Source organism: Leptinotarsa decemlineata, unplaced genomic scaffold, assembly GCF_025532065.1.
Source record: "Leptinotarsa decemlineata unplaced genomic scaffold, Ldec_3_MD MMD2_tig00000010_RagTag_RagTag, whole genome shotgun sequence".
In the NCBI taxonomy this organism is placed as follows: Eukaryota; Metazoa; Arthropoda; class Insecta; order Coleoptera; family Chrysomelidae; genus Leptinotarsa; species Leptinotarsa decemlineata.
The window spans coordinates 2,385,403-2,402,606 of record NW_027412538.1 but is presented as its reverse complement, the minus strand read 5'-3'; the positions used below and the strand labels follow the sequence as shown (position 1 = coordinate 2,402,606).

Here is a 17,204-nt window from a genome sequence, read left to right as displayed (position 1 = left end):
GAAAGCCATTCTGGGTTTCTGGACAGTGTGGAAAATATTCTTGAAAATTATTTATATAATAAAAAGTGTACTCTGATTGGAGATTTCAATATTGATTTAAAAAAAGACAGTTTTTATAGTAAAAAAGTGATAAATATATACAACTCATTTGGAATTGATCAACTTGTTACTGATTACACGCGAGTGACAAATAACAGCAAAACTATTATTGATTGTGTGATTTTTAATGAATCAAATATACGAACTGCTGTACATGATGTACCAAAAATTTCTGATCATTCTATAATATCAGTTAACATTTTTGACTGTAGGAAAGAAATTTCTAACAAATTAATTCCGCTTTTTAATCTATTTTTGACAAATTAATTTGCAGGTAGTGGTTCCACTAGTTAATTACTGAAAAATCAATTAAAATAATCATCATTTAACAAACAAAGTCCACATCGGACCAAAAAACTTTAGGTATATAAACAGCTAACCCTTGTCTTTAGATTCAGTATCAATTTGCTTCTCCTGAAGATGCTAACCTTGTTAGCAAAACGCGCGTCGAGTGCAAAAATATCAGTTTGGTGTTAGGGTAATTGATCTCTAGAAAAAGTTTTCAAAAATCGGTTTGCAAAACCACTCACTACCTCACCTAACTCCACGAAAACACGGCACTGATAAAGAAATATTGTGAAAGGGACAAAAAATTAGTATTCAGTCAGTTCAGCTAGCCGAGCCTTTAATCCTTAACTACATTTGAAAGCATGTTTACTATCTGGGCGACTAGGGACCACAGGCAAGAAATGTTTATGACTGTACTCTTATGTTTATTGCCGTTCCAATTGGGAATGGAAAGACTATAACAGTGTGAAACGACCCCATAGATCAAAAGGAAATAGATGCACATACCTCTCCGCTTAGGCATATAAGTCTGTTATACAGACCCCAAGATTTTGGGTGAATCATTTGATACATGACACTCATACTCCCCGAACTATGTCCTGCCAAAGTGACTTGATTGGGATCACCACCAAATGATTTGATATTAGAATTTACCCATTTCAAAGCGGCGTAATGATCTTTCAATCCATAATTGCCGTATGAGGCTTCATCTTCCGTGCTCAGAAAACCTGGAAAATCACATTTATTGAAAAATGAAAGTATGTCAGTGAATTGAGTGAATGAAGGAGATTCTATTCCACCAATTATGAAACAGATAAAAATAATACATGATAAAATTTCAGCCAAAAGTTTCCTCCCTTCCTTGACTGACTTGGTTAATTCAATCATATCTGTTTTATTATCACCTCAAAACTGAGAATAGATCCAAAATATAAAAAAAAACACAGTGAAGTAACTTACTGAAACGATTGATGATGGATATGAAATAAACAGGAACTGAATGATATGTGCGAAGTAAGTTGAATGTTCATTAAAAGTAATAAAAGCCAAGAGAGCACCCACAAAATATCAGTAGTGAAATAAGTGGAAAAAAATTATATTAAACTATTTTGTTGAAAAAAAAAATAATGATGAAGATGATGTACTGAAAACTGAAAAATAATTTGGAAGATTCTAGGTAGCAGCAATCCACTCTCCTCAGCAATCTAAGGTATTGATCAGATGAAAAACATAGTAAAACCGTTGTGCGTAGCGTAACCTGAGTAAATATGTAAATACTATGACCAACGATTCATTTTTACTCTGATCAATACCTCAGATTGCTGGGAAGAGTCGTATGATGACTGCTACCTAGGGCCTTCCGAATCATTTTTCCACCTTTTTTTATGAAATTGTTTAACATAAAATTTTTTTTACTAATTTTATTTTCAAGTTTTTAGTTCCACGTTTTAACCTTCAACTTGAACTTGAGTGGTGTATCGCTAACGATGTATCATTTTTAGTCATCTTAACGCCACACAGTCCTCTACACGATACAAAATCTTGACTTGGGTGGGAGATAAATGCTTGTATCCCGATTCTGAGTTGACAAAGTTCTTTGTATAGATTATATTGGATTTGCATCTTTTTCGTAGTGTACTACTATTTTACCAGTCAATTCCTGTCATTTTTTACCCGTATTGAGGTAGTTGTGGAAAAATATGTAATCGGCCATTTTGTAGCTGCGGCCATTTCGAATTTGCATCATTTTCAAAGTGAACTACTATTCTATTAGTCAAACTCTGTCATTTGATAACCATATTGAGGTAGTTGTGAAAACATATGTAATCCGCCATTTCGCAGCTACGGCCATCTTGGATTTACAATGATACAGAATTAATTCAATTGTATTGTCATCAAAATTGAATGTGTTTACCAAATTTCAGATCAATTTGTCAACAAGAAGGGGTCAAACTTTAATTACTAAATTTAAACCAAACAAACAAACAAATAGGGCAAGCTAAATAATAAGCTGTATAATTTCAAATTCATTCATAGATTCTAATCGCAACTCAACACTTTACTTCTACTACACTTCAAAATCATAATAGGTAAACATAATAATATTATGAATAACGATGGTGGACAAATAACTAATATTATTATATACTGTTATTATTCAGTTGCGTTTTCCACCCCTTACAACCATGGAGTAAACCAAATAAATTTCTGGCTAAGTGTCGTTTTGGTGGTACAAAACGTCAGGTTGATTTCAATATTGTAACTTTTTACTGAATGTGAAAATAATTGTTATACAAATTTTATGTACCCCTTTGAGGGGTTGTATCTTAACAAGGGATGCTCCAATGAAGTTTCTTTATATGAAAGATCCTTTTTTCGATGAGGAATCACCTCCCTAAATGTTTTACACTTATTTAGTTACACCCTGTATAGCTTGTTAAAATAATATTTCAATTATTAGATTCACCTGAATGTTACATGACACATTGTAAAATCAATTTAAAACCTTCCGGCGAGCGCGCTGTCGTAAAATTTACGACAAAAGGGTCTATTCGCACCCCGAGCTCTCTGCTATTCGAGGATCAGTGTCTTCCTAACCCACCAATGTATTGAGTGTTCATGAAATTGTTCGTTAACCATTAATATTTGAAAATTTTTCGTAAGATGTAAATTTTACGACACGCGCGTTCAAGTCTTTTAATAATACCACTTTTTTCTGATTTATTTCATATTTATATTTCGTTTCCTTTATATCTTTAGAATTCTGTCGTGTCGTTTACAGAAACTGATTTATTCGACGAGCCAGAGCAAGATGATGAAACTTACTTTCCTTCGAGTGATAGCGAGTTTTCTGAAGAAGAAATCGAGCAACAAACTAAAGAGAGTGCTACCGAACAAGAATACACGTCAGATGAATCTGAAGAAGACGAAGAACCAATGGGAGAGTTTTTTATTGGAAAGAATAGATAAACCAAATGTCATAAGACAACATATCGTGTTTCTAGAAAAAGTAAGGTAATAAATGAAATCCACAGTACCCACTGGACTGACTCAACCAGCTGTTGGTATTGAAAATGAACTAGATGCGTTCTTCCAAGTCGTCGACATATGATAATTGATGATGTTTTGAAGTACACAAACATCTATATCGATAAGTTAAAAGTTGATCATCTATATTCTAGAGATCGCGACTGTAAAAATATCGAGAGGCATGCATTTATAGCATATATTTGATCGGTATAAAAAAGTCTTACCACGAAAATGTGAAAGAAATCATTGCCAGTGACGGAACCGGAATTCAAATAACAAAGGCTGAGATTCAATGATGAGAATACCAGAATCGAAAGGAGAAAAGTTGGCAAACTGGCAACGATAAGAGGGTTCTTTCAAGCTTTCGTCAACAACTGCAAGTTATCATTCAATTTGAGCGCATATACAACAATCGATGAGATGCTACATCCATTTAGGGGTCGCTGTAGCTTTATTCAAAATATTCCTAGCAAACCAGCGAAATACGGGGTATAAACAGAAAAAGAAAAAAAGAACCCTCCAAAACGCGGAGTATGTCGACCATGTGCATTTGAGAAGGAACGATCCTCAGCATCAATGAAGTGTTGCCGCTGCCGTTTACGTGCAAGAACCATTCTGCAGTTGAGGCTGTTTGCAATAATTATAAGAATGATAATGCTGATGCTGACCAATAGGCTGATGAAATATTTTTGAAGTATATATATATATATATATATATATATATATATATATATATATATATATATATATATATATATATATATATATATATATGAAATCTAGAAAGGTTAATGCAGTCAAGCTGCTGGAAAATAATTCCATGAAAATCAAAAAATAAATAGATAAGTACTCTTTGATCATTCCCATATTGATTTCAATTTAAGAGCCACCGGTATACAGCTGTTTCAGCCTATTGGGCATCGTCAGTACCGGGCAGGCGGTCCTCGATTGAAGACAAAATGAGAAAAAACCAAGAAAGTACTTGATAAAAATAGCTGCGTAAACGCAAGCGAAACATAAGTGGAACCACCTATTGGTGTGACACCCAAGTCAAAAAACTTGGCAAGTTGACTTGGGTGTCACACCAATAGGTGGTTCCACTTATGTTTCGCTTGCGTTTACGCAGCTATTTTTATCAAGTACTTTCTTGGTTTTTTCTCATTTTGTCTTCAATCGAGGACCGCCTGCCCGGTACTGACGATGCCCAATAGGCTGAAACAGCTGTATACCGGTGGCTCTTAAATTGAAATCAATATGGGAATGATCAAAGAGTACTTATCTATTTATTTTTTATATATATATATATATATATATATATATATATATATATATATATATATATATATATATATATATTTAAATTCAAGGAGTGCTATTTTTATATTCACGAAAATCAAAAAAAATATATTTTTTTATAGATATACGATAGTGGTATATAATTTTTCATATCATTACAGCATTTTCACAAAACTTATGCCAAGAAAATACCATTTATATAAATAACTTTTCATGACGTAAAATTTACGACAAGCGCACGCTCAAAGGAAAGTAGGACCGCGCGCTCGCCGGTGGGTAAATACTAGTAGATGAAGCAAATTTTGAAAATAATTTTAGACACTTAAAACTAAGGTACCTAGAAGAGGTATCTATGATATAAATAAGGATTGTAGGTATGTTTAGTTTGATCTTTCTCTTGAAGATGATCACTTGGTGATCGAAACATGTGGCGAGAAAATATCTCTAGTAATATTTCTTAACATCTGCTCAGAAATTTAATATAACTCACCAAGAAGGCCACTCCGAAAGTCGAAAGTTATTACAATAAGATCCTGTTGGATCAAGAAATCAGGATTGTATATATGGGAATTTCCTTCTATGAATGCTCCTCCGTAGATATACAATATAGTTGGAAAATTGTTTTCACTGGACTTCTGCGAAAATCAAACAATATCATCCAAGGAAATGGGGAATGTTCCTCAATTTGGGTTATTACAGCAAATGCAAGTTTGAACAAAATAAAGTTGAGTTTGATTCATGAGTTTTTGAAATTCACTTCGGAAAGTATTCAAATTAATGTTTCAAATGTTTGGTTTTGATTTTTGAAGGGATTTGTTTCTGATTCACATATTGGCAACAGCGCCTATATCAAGTTGAAATAATTTATACGCACCTATATATTCTACTTTAAAAAAGGAAAAGTATCTTTGGAAATCAACAATTAGGGCAAAATATAAATTATCGTTCAATACCACCTCCGCAAGCCACATAAACAACAGTTGTTTTGTTATTTATTTATATAGAGGAAGATAGGTTAGGTGCACAAAATGTCAAATGTCACAGAATGTGTCGGAACTCGGAACGTAAGTAAACAGAACAGTATGCCTCTGATATATGTCATCTTTGTTTGTCTCATACAGGTAACAGATTCATTGTCCTTCATTAGCTATAACCGATGTTGCCAAATGGTGAAATAGAAACGAATCCCTTTAAATGTTGAATGCATTATTTCATTCCTCTTTTTTCAAGTATTCAAATAAGTTTTTGAAGAAAAAGGTTGAAATGATGAGTTCAAAATGCGTTGTTTCAGGGCTCTTTTATGAAAACTACTTAATTTTCGTCAGGTGGAACATTTCCCATTATATAGAAGTGATGTTTACCAACTTTTTATCAAAAAGAGAAATATGTTTGTTTTTGGCTTTCTACCACTCCATCATGATGAAAAAAAAGAAGTGTAATTCAATTACCTGAAAGAATTTCTTTGCAGTTATTCAATTCGAAAGTGTTTGTGCTTTTTTATAACAAAATTACCGAATATATTTGTGTTGCCTTATGAATGAAAGATTTCAAATTATATTCAATACAAAGTGATATAATCGAATCATACAGAGAAAATGAAATTGAAAATGTTTGAGTAAGTGAAAGTAAATGTTCAATAATTAACGTAATTTACCAATTAGTTGAGATCATCTGGCTGATATCATCTTATTTTTGTAGAGAATGATTCAAAAATATTGTTTTCGTGATTCTATCAAGTAGCTCTACTAAGTAATGGATTTGTGAACTAGATGTAACTTTGAATCATTGTTCATCGACCAAACATTAGTTTGCATTTTAATCTTATTGCTGTACATCATGATTTCAACCCATTAAAACCATTGGCACTACCGTTATTATAGTATCTCTACTAGTATTATGTAACTTCATTTATTGATTAATAATTGATTAACATACTTTCACATTAATTCTTTTATATTCAGTTGAGTATCTATTTGTTCAAAACAAGTATCAGATTACCTCATTTACATAAACTCTAATGAGGATATTCTGTAATTGAATTTGTAATCTGGAAACGTGAATAAATTTATTTTATTATCATTACCACTTTCAAAACACGTCAATAAATACGTCAATGAATAAACGGTGAAGCTGGAAATGGTAGTTTTCAATCTGAAATACATTCAGATTATCATGTAGCCATACGTTGGAAATATAATGACCTCGACATATAAAATAGAAAACAATTAGGTGAACATATCTTTAGAGTAATTTTATTACAGTTATCAATGATAATATCGTAATATGTTTGATAAAGAGACAGTCAAACTTACTTTAAGTGGCGTGAAAACGTTGATGTATAAACAGTCTTCTGATCCCAGTACATTCAAAATATTTCCTGTCGATCTAACTTGTGTTTCTACACATCCGGATTGGAACTGGGTTGCATCTAAAACACCTCTCCATCTTTTCACCGGATGGGGATTCTAAAAATGAGAAAAAAACGTAAGATGTAAAAAACTATGTCAGTGAGAATTGTGTTTGAAATTCTCCAAGTATGAGAATTATATTGGGCACCCGTATCTTCATCAGTCGACATTTGATTGCTCACTGTTTATTTTTCATTAGGTTTTTTTAATTGACATTTTTTTCACCCTTTTATATGACTATCACTTCAAAATAATGAATTAAATTGTTCAGATCATCATTATCTGTTGATATTTCAATTTCAATTGTCAAATTGATAAAAAATTCTGGTATTACTAATTTCGAAAATAACTGTTTGTTTGAAATCTGTTTTCCGGTAATCAGCTGTCGTCTCCATAAGAACAGCAACTCTCAGAAGTTGAGAAACTTATGCGAGCTAAGGACTAACGAGGTCTTACCTTTCAACGTGTGATTCCTAACACTACTCACTATAACTGAAAAATATAATGGTTGAGGGAGGAAATGTTTAACCAACGAAATTTACAAATGACAGGACCTCTCAGGAGATTTTTCATCGACTTTGGCACCATCGTCGAAAACAAATCGAAACTAACAAGGTCTATATCCATTTACTACACCAAAATGGTGAATATATCTTAACAAATCATGCAATTATGAAACAAAAAAAAATTAAGTGGCGCTCTGGGGCGACTTCTTTGATTCCAGTGGCGCATTTGCTTTTTCAGTTGCAGGAAAATCCGGAAAAACCTGTAGCACAACATCATCTGAAGATCTTCATCTGCCAATGTCCTCTCTTTCATAAAACAGAATGAAGGGTGTCTCCAGAGGCTCCAGACATCGCCAGAACACTTAGTGACACGACTATCGTCAAACATAAACCAGTCCGTTTCGTCTTTGACCAACGCCAGAACCAGTAAATAACATAACATGACAGAAAGTGGTTATTGGAAAGATATATACCGATAAACAGTTTTTTCGACTTTGACATTTTCCAAACAATATTATTTAGCCTATATTTTTAAATATTGTTTGTAAAACAACACTAATTTTCACGTATTTTATCGGAATATGACCTTAGTATATTCGTGAGAATGCTTCATCAGGAAATATCCCTTCTGAATAATATTGACTACACTTAGCAATTTTGCCTTGGATTGATACAAACTTGTGGTGGGGCAACTTCTTGTTCATTCATTCATATCTATCAAAAAGTTAACCAGAGAAACACTTTTGTTTCATTTGTAGACAAAGTAGTGATAGCGTTTTCATTTTCCGGGCTATTTCTCGACTATTTTCGAAAATTTTTCATTCAGCTTTTCTGAGACTAGTCCTCGGGACTAAATGCTCGGAATTGAAAAAAAAATTGTCATCGACATATTTGGGATGTCGATGACAAGTGGATGTAGTATTACTACGTGGTAGGAATCAATAAAAATGAGAATTGAAACTTTCTATGTTTTCAACTCCTCTCATTTGTAACTTACGTTACTATAGTTTCGTCCTATGAGGACACTTGAAGTTCAATGTATAAGTTTGAAAATGTCCTTATATGACGAAACTGCAGTGACGGTAGTTACAAATAAAAGTGGTAAAAAACAGAAAGTTCCAATTCTCTCTTTTCACATACCAAAAACATCTCTACTTGGGAAAGAAAGTTTTTGATTTTCTACTACTCCATCTTAAACAAAAAAATATGGGAGTGTTCCGAAGGAAGGAAGGAAGCAATCAATTTTACAAGAAGTAACTCTATACATAGATGTGTAGATCATGCAAAGAAGTAACTTTTAGACACAAACTGAAGGAGAGAGCCTTCCTGAAACAGTTACTTTCATTGAATTACACGAAAGAATTTATTTTCGAAACAAACACTCTTATATAATATTTATTCAATATTCATTTATACTTCAACATTTTCAAAATGAAAATAAAAATTATTTCCATGCCAGAAGATGACAGTACTACCAACTGTCGAAAGCGCTCGCAGATAATTAATAGAAGATATAAAGCTTCAAATCCTATTAGTAGAATTTAATATTGAAATACTCAAAATAAAGGAAAATTTGTTGCATCAACCAATATATATATATATATATATATATATATATATACAGTGTGACCCATTTAAAATGGAACCACCCCTGTAGAATGTGCATTTTTCAATCAATCTCAATTTTTTTTTATTGAAATATTAAGCATGAAAAACTGTATCTTGACACTAACTTTCACAATTTTAGTTTCATTTCCAAGGCACTCTATGGTTTTTTTTGTTTGTCAAAAACGGCAAAAGTTTATTAGGCAATTTTTGTTTTCAAATTTGACTACACCACTGGATTCGTAGTCGTTATAAATCAAAACTGTCAAATTTTCATTAAAAAATATTTGTTAACAACGAAGTTACAACAACTTCAATTTTGGAAACAAAGTATTTGTTTGTAATTTTTATTCAGATTATAGACATATTTGAGATCTGACAACACTGTCATCACCAAGTAGAACACCAGTGAATTTGTACAGTGAAAATCCGAAGTCAACAGCTCAATGCGTTCTACAGTTATAACTCCTGAAAATATGGTAATGTGAGAGATTTGTGGTGCAAGCGTTTTGTAATAAAAATCTGACTACGCCACTGGATTTGTGGATAATATTCCCTTAAAATCATTCATTTGAGTGTAGGTTACGAGAAGTGTATTCTAGAATAACAGAAAATTAAAAATTCATTTTCAAGTTATGCAGTACTTAGTACATTCTTCCGCATAGCCGCTAAAATCAAATTGATTTAAAGCATGGAAATCATTTATTCAATAATAAAACAGAGAGCAGGACAAAAATTGTTGTTGTTATACGCTTGCACCACAAATCTCTCGCATTACCATATTTTCAGGAGTTATAACTGTAGAACGCATTGAGCTGTTGACTTCGGATTTTCACTGTACAAATTCACTGGTGTTCTACTTGGTGATGACAGTGTTGTCAGATCTCAAATATGTCTATAATCTGAATAAAAATTACAAACAAATACTTTGTTTCCAAAATTGAAGTTGTTGTAACTTCGTTGTTAACAAATATTTTTTAATGAAAATTTGACAGTTTTGATTTATAACGACTACGAATCCAGTGGTGTAGTCAAATTTGAAAACAAAAATTGCCTAATAAACTTTTGCCGTTTTTGACAAACAAAAAAAACCATAGAGTGCCTTGGAAATGAAACTAAAATTGTGAAAGTTAGTGTCAAGATACAGTTTTTCATGCTTAATATTTCAATAAAAAAAAATTGAGATTGATTGAAAAATGCACATTCTACAGGGGTGGTTCCATTTTAAATGGGTCACACTGTATATATTCATATATATATATATATATATATATATATATATATATATATATATATATATATATATATTCATATATATATATATATATATATATATATATATATATATATATATATTCATATATATATATATATATATATATATATATATATATATATATATATATATATATATATATATATATATATATATATATGTATTTGTATATACTTTTTTTTGTTCTGTCATCTTTTCTGAAATATTTTTATGTTTATATTGAACCATGTAATTGAATGCAAATAAAAATTATTATTATTATTATTTTATGAATACTGAATTATACAAAAAACTACTCAGTTTCTATTCCAAATATTCGTTATGGAATTGAATAAGATATCATTCACAACACTCCTACACAATATACTGAATGAAAGGTAAAAATCTCACTTACATGGAACATTGTCATCCTCACTGGTAGACATCGACGTTCCACTCCTTAAAATATACCCTTTACCTCTCTACTTATTTCAATTTATTCCTATCTACTTATTTTAACTACAATAGAGCATGAACTTCGACCTGTGAAGTGTTAAAAGTATGTGTGTTTCAAATTTATATATTTTTTTTATTTTGTCTATGATATCAGCGTAACATGTAGATGGCAGATGTAGAAAACAAATTATTTCACTGAAAGAGTTTGCCTACCGCTGTATTTCCATTCCGAACGTATACAAAGAAGTGTTTTGCTTCAAATATTGTAGAAAATACAACGGAAAAAAATATTGAATTTGATCTAGTACAAGTATCATCTCATGAAAATACTTTCTTTTGATAATTATTCAAAGCTTGTGTCTGCAATATGCATCGAAAAGGAAACAAAACTTGCGAACCTCTTGCCCCTTTTTCGTAGAGTTCTTACATATCTATTATTTATGTGATTATTATGATCGAGTTCATCAATCATCGAGTAATTTTCACACAATAATCCCATCTCTATGATATTCTAACCGAGGAATTCACGTATGAGCTCACTTTAAATCTCAAGGATTTCACTGGAGGAGCAGCATACGGTATACCGTAATATCCAATGTAAGATAATCCATCACTCGAGTATACTTGCTTTCCTTGAACTACTCCATTTCTTAAGGATACTTGTAATGTTGAATTCTGCAAAATATTCACATTTCTCACCACAATTTGCAAATCGAACGAACTTACGTATTTATCTTTGGTGAGGAAGGAAATGCCATATATTTCCATAACGAGTACTAACCAAATGAAAAAACAAACTTCTCTCATTGAAGTCATTGTTAACTGTTCGATGAACAATTACATTCTATATTTATTTTTATTGAAACCAACTTTTACATGTTTTTTAATCAGTATCATTTGCTTGTATCACAAGGATGTTCATCTGAAATGTATTTGACGAATATAAATACGTTCTTTCGTAGAATCATTTATGTATGCAGGACCGGCATAATGAACAAACAAAACTTCAATATTTGAAAAGCTTCATTCCGGTCAGTTCTATAATTCAAAAATTATTGCATTTTTTGTAAAATATGGTTTATAATATATAATATAATATACAATATGGTTTATTATATAGACAGTAGAACCAACACAATTCTTTCGGATTCTAAATGCAGAAACCAATGGCATGAAATGTGCTTCTTTCTTCTTACTACCGCAAAGAAAAAGATGCAAATCATTATCATATATTCATTGATTTTTGATATTGTCATTCCACTTCTATCTCATCATTTTGCCGGATTTCAATTCACGTGATAAATGTTTTCAAAATCTCAATCCTGCTAGTGAACGAGGTAATCAAGTTATTGTCGTCGAGTCAAAAACATGTTTTTTTAGTTATAGATCTCATCAAGATAGTCGCAGACTCTAGCCATGTTTAATAAACACGGCTCTGATATGTCGGGGGAAGCTTGCACTGGTAAAAAACCGAATGACCGAATCATTTTCAGTATACGGGTGTTTTTATTCACTGAAACTAGTCGTTCCTCACCCTCAGCCAAATGAATGAAAGCTAATAAAATCGTTTTTTTACTGACTATCGAGTTTTTTCGTTACACCTCAAAGTAAATATATGTATCTCCTGCATTCGGACCGTGAAACATCATTCTGCCTACGGAATAGAACTTCCTGTTTTCTCTGGCGAAAAACCGTTGCCTCGGGGACATGAGTATGCGCAGGCAGACTTTGTATCTCAGATGTTCTTCGGAAGAATGGTCCACATGTCCAATTACTGTGCTATGTGACGAGTGTGCGAAACGGAAGTAATACCTACACTGAAACAGAAACAAGCACTCACCAGAGAAAACAAATTTAAGAACTTCCAAAGCATGACAGAGGACAATTTGGTTGTTAATATGCCCCTGCCCAACTACGAAATGATTATACCCTGCAGAAAAATTTCGAGTCTATCAAAAATATTATAGGTGTAATTTACTATACTTGATTATTATGTAATATCCATTATAGACAAAAAATATGTAGCTGAATTGAATAAATCGATTTCTTTAATGACCCCCACTTTTATTTTTCGAACGGGTCAACTCGAAAGATTGAAATTTGGGATAATAAAATACATGCATAAATACTTTATTTTGAAGTGAAACTAACAGATGCAACTTTCAAGATGGCGACTGGGCGCCCTCTGACAAAAAAAAATTGAATAGAAAAGGGGGTCTTGTGACACATCATTTCGAAGCTCCTGATGAATACTTCACAACCCTAGAATATGAAGTCAATATCTTCACATACTACAAAATGGTGGAACGTTTATAAATTGCCTGAATACATTGACATTTAACTACATAATATGAGGTAATAAGCTTGAGGTCAGTTCAGAAGATGCTCGAAATGGTTGCCTTGAACTTATTGACATATGAACAGCCTATCTGATATTTCACGCCGAACATTTTCGAACACAGTAGTGTCAATATCTCTACAAATATTTATTATTCTCTGCCATATATCCAATATTGAAGCAGGTTCAGTTTCGTACACCTTCTGCTTCGAATGGCACCATGAAAAAAATCCAAAGGTGTCAAATCTGGCGAGCGGGCTAGCCATTCTGTAGAACCTCGACGGCCAATCCAACGACCGGGAAATGTAGTTGTCAAATAGTTTCTTACATCGTCAGAACACTTAGTGACACCACTAGCGTCAAACTTAAACCAATCCGTTTCTTCTTTGACCAATGGGTAATAATGACCTGATTCAATGCCAGAACCAATAAATAACATAACCGAAAGTGGTTATTGGAAAGATAGCAAACTTGTCAGAAGTAATGTAGTGGTGCTCCATCTTGTTGGAATACAATATCCATATCGAATTCATTAGGATTTGCTTCGACGATTTCAGTGATGAAAGGGTCAACAGTAGTTTCCAGCATATTCAAATATAGTTCCCTTGTTGAATTTCGATCAATGAATAGAGGTCCTACAATATGGTATTCCAATATTCTTGCCCAAACGTTAATTTTTTTCTGGATATTGGGTATGTGTTTCCCGGAAATCGTGAGGGTTGATGTCACTCCAATAACGGCAATTGTGTCTGTGAACATAGCCGTTTGAAAAAATGTACATTCGTCACTAAAACAAATATTGTGGAGATAGGTAGGATGCCTTGCAATGGTTTCTGTCATGATTTCGCAGAATTCTGTTTTTCGATCAGGGTCATCTTCAGTTAATTGGTGTACCATTTTAATTCTGTATGGATGATACCTACTCCCCTTCCAAAATCTCCACAGTAAAAGGAGCAACCTCACAAACATTCGCGACGGAATAAGTAGGCTATTCAGGATTTACTACCATCTCACCAATTATTTGCACTTGCCGTTCTTCCGGAATGGACGGATGACCATTCTATTTTCCACGATATTTCTTTATTGTTGACTAGTTTCGGCTATTACACCATTTTGAAATCTAACTGATTACATTTAAATCTGAGTTATTTATACCTAAGTTGCCTATCCTATCATAAATAATTTGGTACCTACATTCTGTATACCTGTTATGCATGAACATAACAAAACAAAGCTTGATATAATGTAGGTTTTGGGAAGTGGATTATAGATTCAGGAGAGGTTTACTTCCATAGATTCCAACAGATTCATCATTTTCCCTTTTTCGCATGTGTGGAGGATCTTTAAATTATCTTTATCTATTTTATGTTTCGAATTTTGAAGATGCTCGTACATTAATGATTTTTTATCCGAAATGACATGTTCATGGTACCTTGTATCAAAATTTCTACCAGTTTGACCTGTATATATGGCGGGGCATTCACCACATTCTAGTCAGAAATTGTCTGCATTCAGGTCAATGATACATAGGGCTTTCACAATGCCCCTTTCTGGTCACAACCTCCGAAGTGAAATCGCAATCATTAAACAAATAGCAGTTAATAACAAAATACCTACCACTCTAGTTAACAACATTATAATGAAATATCAACAAAAATCAATAATGAAAGAACTATATTCACTTTCCACAAGACCAGGTAGAATCTCCGAGAATATTAAAATTTTTTTCTCAAAATTCAATCTAAAACCTACACATTCAACGGAAATTTAGGAAACATATTATTCAATGCCAAACCTAAATCAGACAAAGGAAAGAGATCTGGTATATATCGACTAGAATGTGGTGAATGCCCTGCCATATACAGGACAAGCTGGTAGAAATTTTGATACAAGGTACCATGAACATGAACATTCGGATAAAAAATCATTAATGCACGAACATCTTCAAAATTCGAAACATAAAATAGGTAAAGATAATTTAAAGATCCATCACACATGCGAGAAAGGGAAAATGATTATTCTGTTGGAATCTATGGAAATGAACAGGTCAAAGAAAAATCCCAATTCTATTATCCTCAACTGAAAACTTGATCTTAATAATAGTCCTCTCCTGAACCTATAATCCACTTCCCAAAACCTACATTATATCAAAAGCTTTGTTTTGTTATGTTCATGGATATTACAGGTATACAAAATGTAGGAACCATATTATTTATGATAGAATAGGCAACTTAGGTATAACCTACTCAGATTTAAATATAATCAGTCAGTTTTGAAAATGGTGTAATAGCCGAAACCAGTCAACAATAAAGAAATATCGTGGAAATAGACAAAAGTGTGTTTTTGTAGTGTATACTCAGTGAACATGAATTTCCACAAAATAAATAAGTCTTCAATCAAAGAAGTACACTACCGGTAGTTGTGAATTTGGATACAAGTTTCCTCAAATATTTTCTACAGATAGGACGATTCGGAAAACGTTCATTGAAAATCCTTTCGGTCTCGTAAAAGTTATGCGTCGCACCATAAATAAAAATCGCTTCAATTTTTCCTTCCAATGGAAGAAAATTGACCATTTTGAACATTGTTGATAAGGTACCTTTTTACTAGTAAAACCGAAAACTAAGTGAGAATATTCTAACTGAACAATGATGTTCTTTGTCGTACTGACATTTTTTGACGTTTTCATAAACAAAAAATAACTCAACAAACCTTATCGGGTTGTTGGAATTGCCATATGACAGATAAAAAAGAAAATTTCTAGATATATCGATATTAATGTGTTTGTCTTCAGGAAATTATTAAATGTTCCGCCATTTTGCAGCAGGTGAAGATTTTAACTTCATATTCTAGAGTTGTGAAGTATTCGTCTGGAGCGTCAATATGGTGAGTCACGAGACCCCCCTTTTTATTCAATTTTTTTCCCATATCAGTTTCCATCTTGGAAGTTTCATCTGTCAATTTTACTTCAAAATGAAGTATTCATGCATTGAATTCATTATCCCAAATTTCGATTTTTTGAGTTGACCCGTTCAAAAAATTAAATGGGGGGGGGGCATTAAAGACATGCACTGTTTAACCTGTATCTGTTCATTCATTCATTGCTTATTTATTGATATAACAAAATATTGCAGAAAAAATGCTCGTTTTCGAAAAAGTACTACTATGAGATCCACTTCAATTTAGGTTTCGGTACTCTGAAAATTATACGCTCTATATATTCAATTTCATTTAGATATTATTCAATCACTTACCATAAATCCGTTCTTGTTTGTAATTGTCAACCACAACAATGAACCCATCTGAGACTGAGAAATAAACTGACTAGGTGAATTTGCCATATACGTTATTAGAAGGTGAACATGAGAGTTTTCTTATTCTTGAGTGTTTTGAAATCGAATTATTGTATCTTCCCAATCTAGCCGTAATCGTTAAACTTCATTTACAGGTACGACATCCGCTAGCATGTCAACTGTTGATTGAGAAATATCTTAGTAGACACTTATTTTCAGTGAAACTAGAACTTGACGAATAATTGTTCGTTAAACCATATTTTGTTTCAGGCCTCTTTTTTTTGTTTCTTCTTTATACGGGTACCCTATAGTTACATTTTAATGTTTCGTTTCTATCGTTACCTTTGTTACGATACTACAAGAAGTCTCTGGTAACCAGAAGATCATTGATAACAACTGCAACACTTACAACCGAATCTCAATGATCATTAATGAACACATCATACCTCTGCAGGAGTTCGAACAAAGTTTCGTAGGGGAGAATATCCATTGGAGAAAGATCAGGCGAGCTCTTTCCATTATTTCTATTGCATTGCTCATATTATTACCACACCTATTGTTTCTTGTAAATTGCCCTGCTTATTGGCTACATTTGAATGCTGATTTATTGCTGTTGAGGTGAAGGGACGC

General features: G+C 32.6%; 1 protein-coding gene across 2 annotated transcripts in view; it reads right to left on the bottom strand.

Moving 5' to 3' along the window:
- The window catches only part of LOC111511678 (carboxylic ester hydrolase-like), a 41,780-nt gene extending 29,962 nt beyond the window's left edge, over positions 1-11,818 (bottom strand). The window contains exons 1-5 of one of the 2 annotated variants that reach the window (XM_074171250.1): positions 11,670-11,818; positions 11,484-11,618; positions 7,026-7,178; positions 5,204-5,348; positions 895-1,115 (exon numbers count right to left, since the gene is read on the bottom strand). In XM_074171250.1, the coding sequence (XP_074027351.1) occupies positions 895-1,115; positions 5,204-5,348; positions 7,026-7,178; positions 11,484-11,618; positions 11,670-11,759 (744 nt within the window). In that variant the 5' untranslated portion in view covers positions 11,760-11,818. The remainder of the gene's footprint in view (positions 1-894; positions 1,116-5,203; positions 5,349-7,025; positions 7,179-11,483; positions 11,619-11,669) is intronic. The other variant, XM_074171249.1, reaches the window with a different exon arrangement.
- Between the last annotated feature and the right edge of the window lie 5,386 nt (positions 11,819-17,204).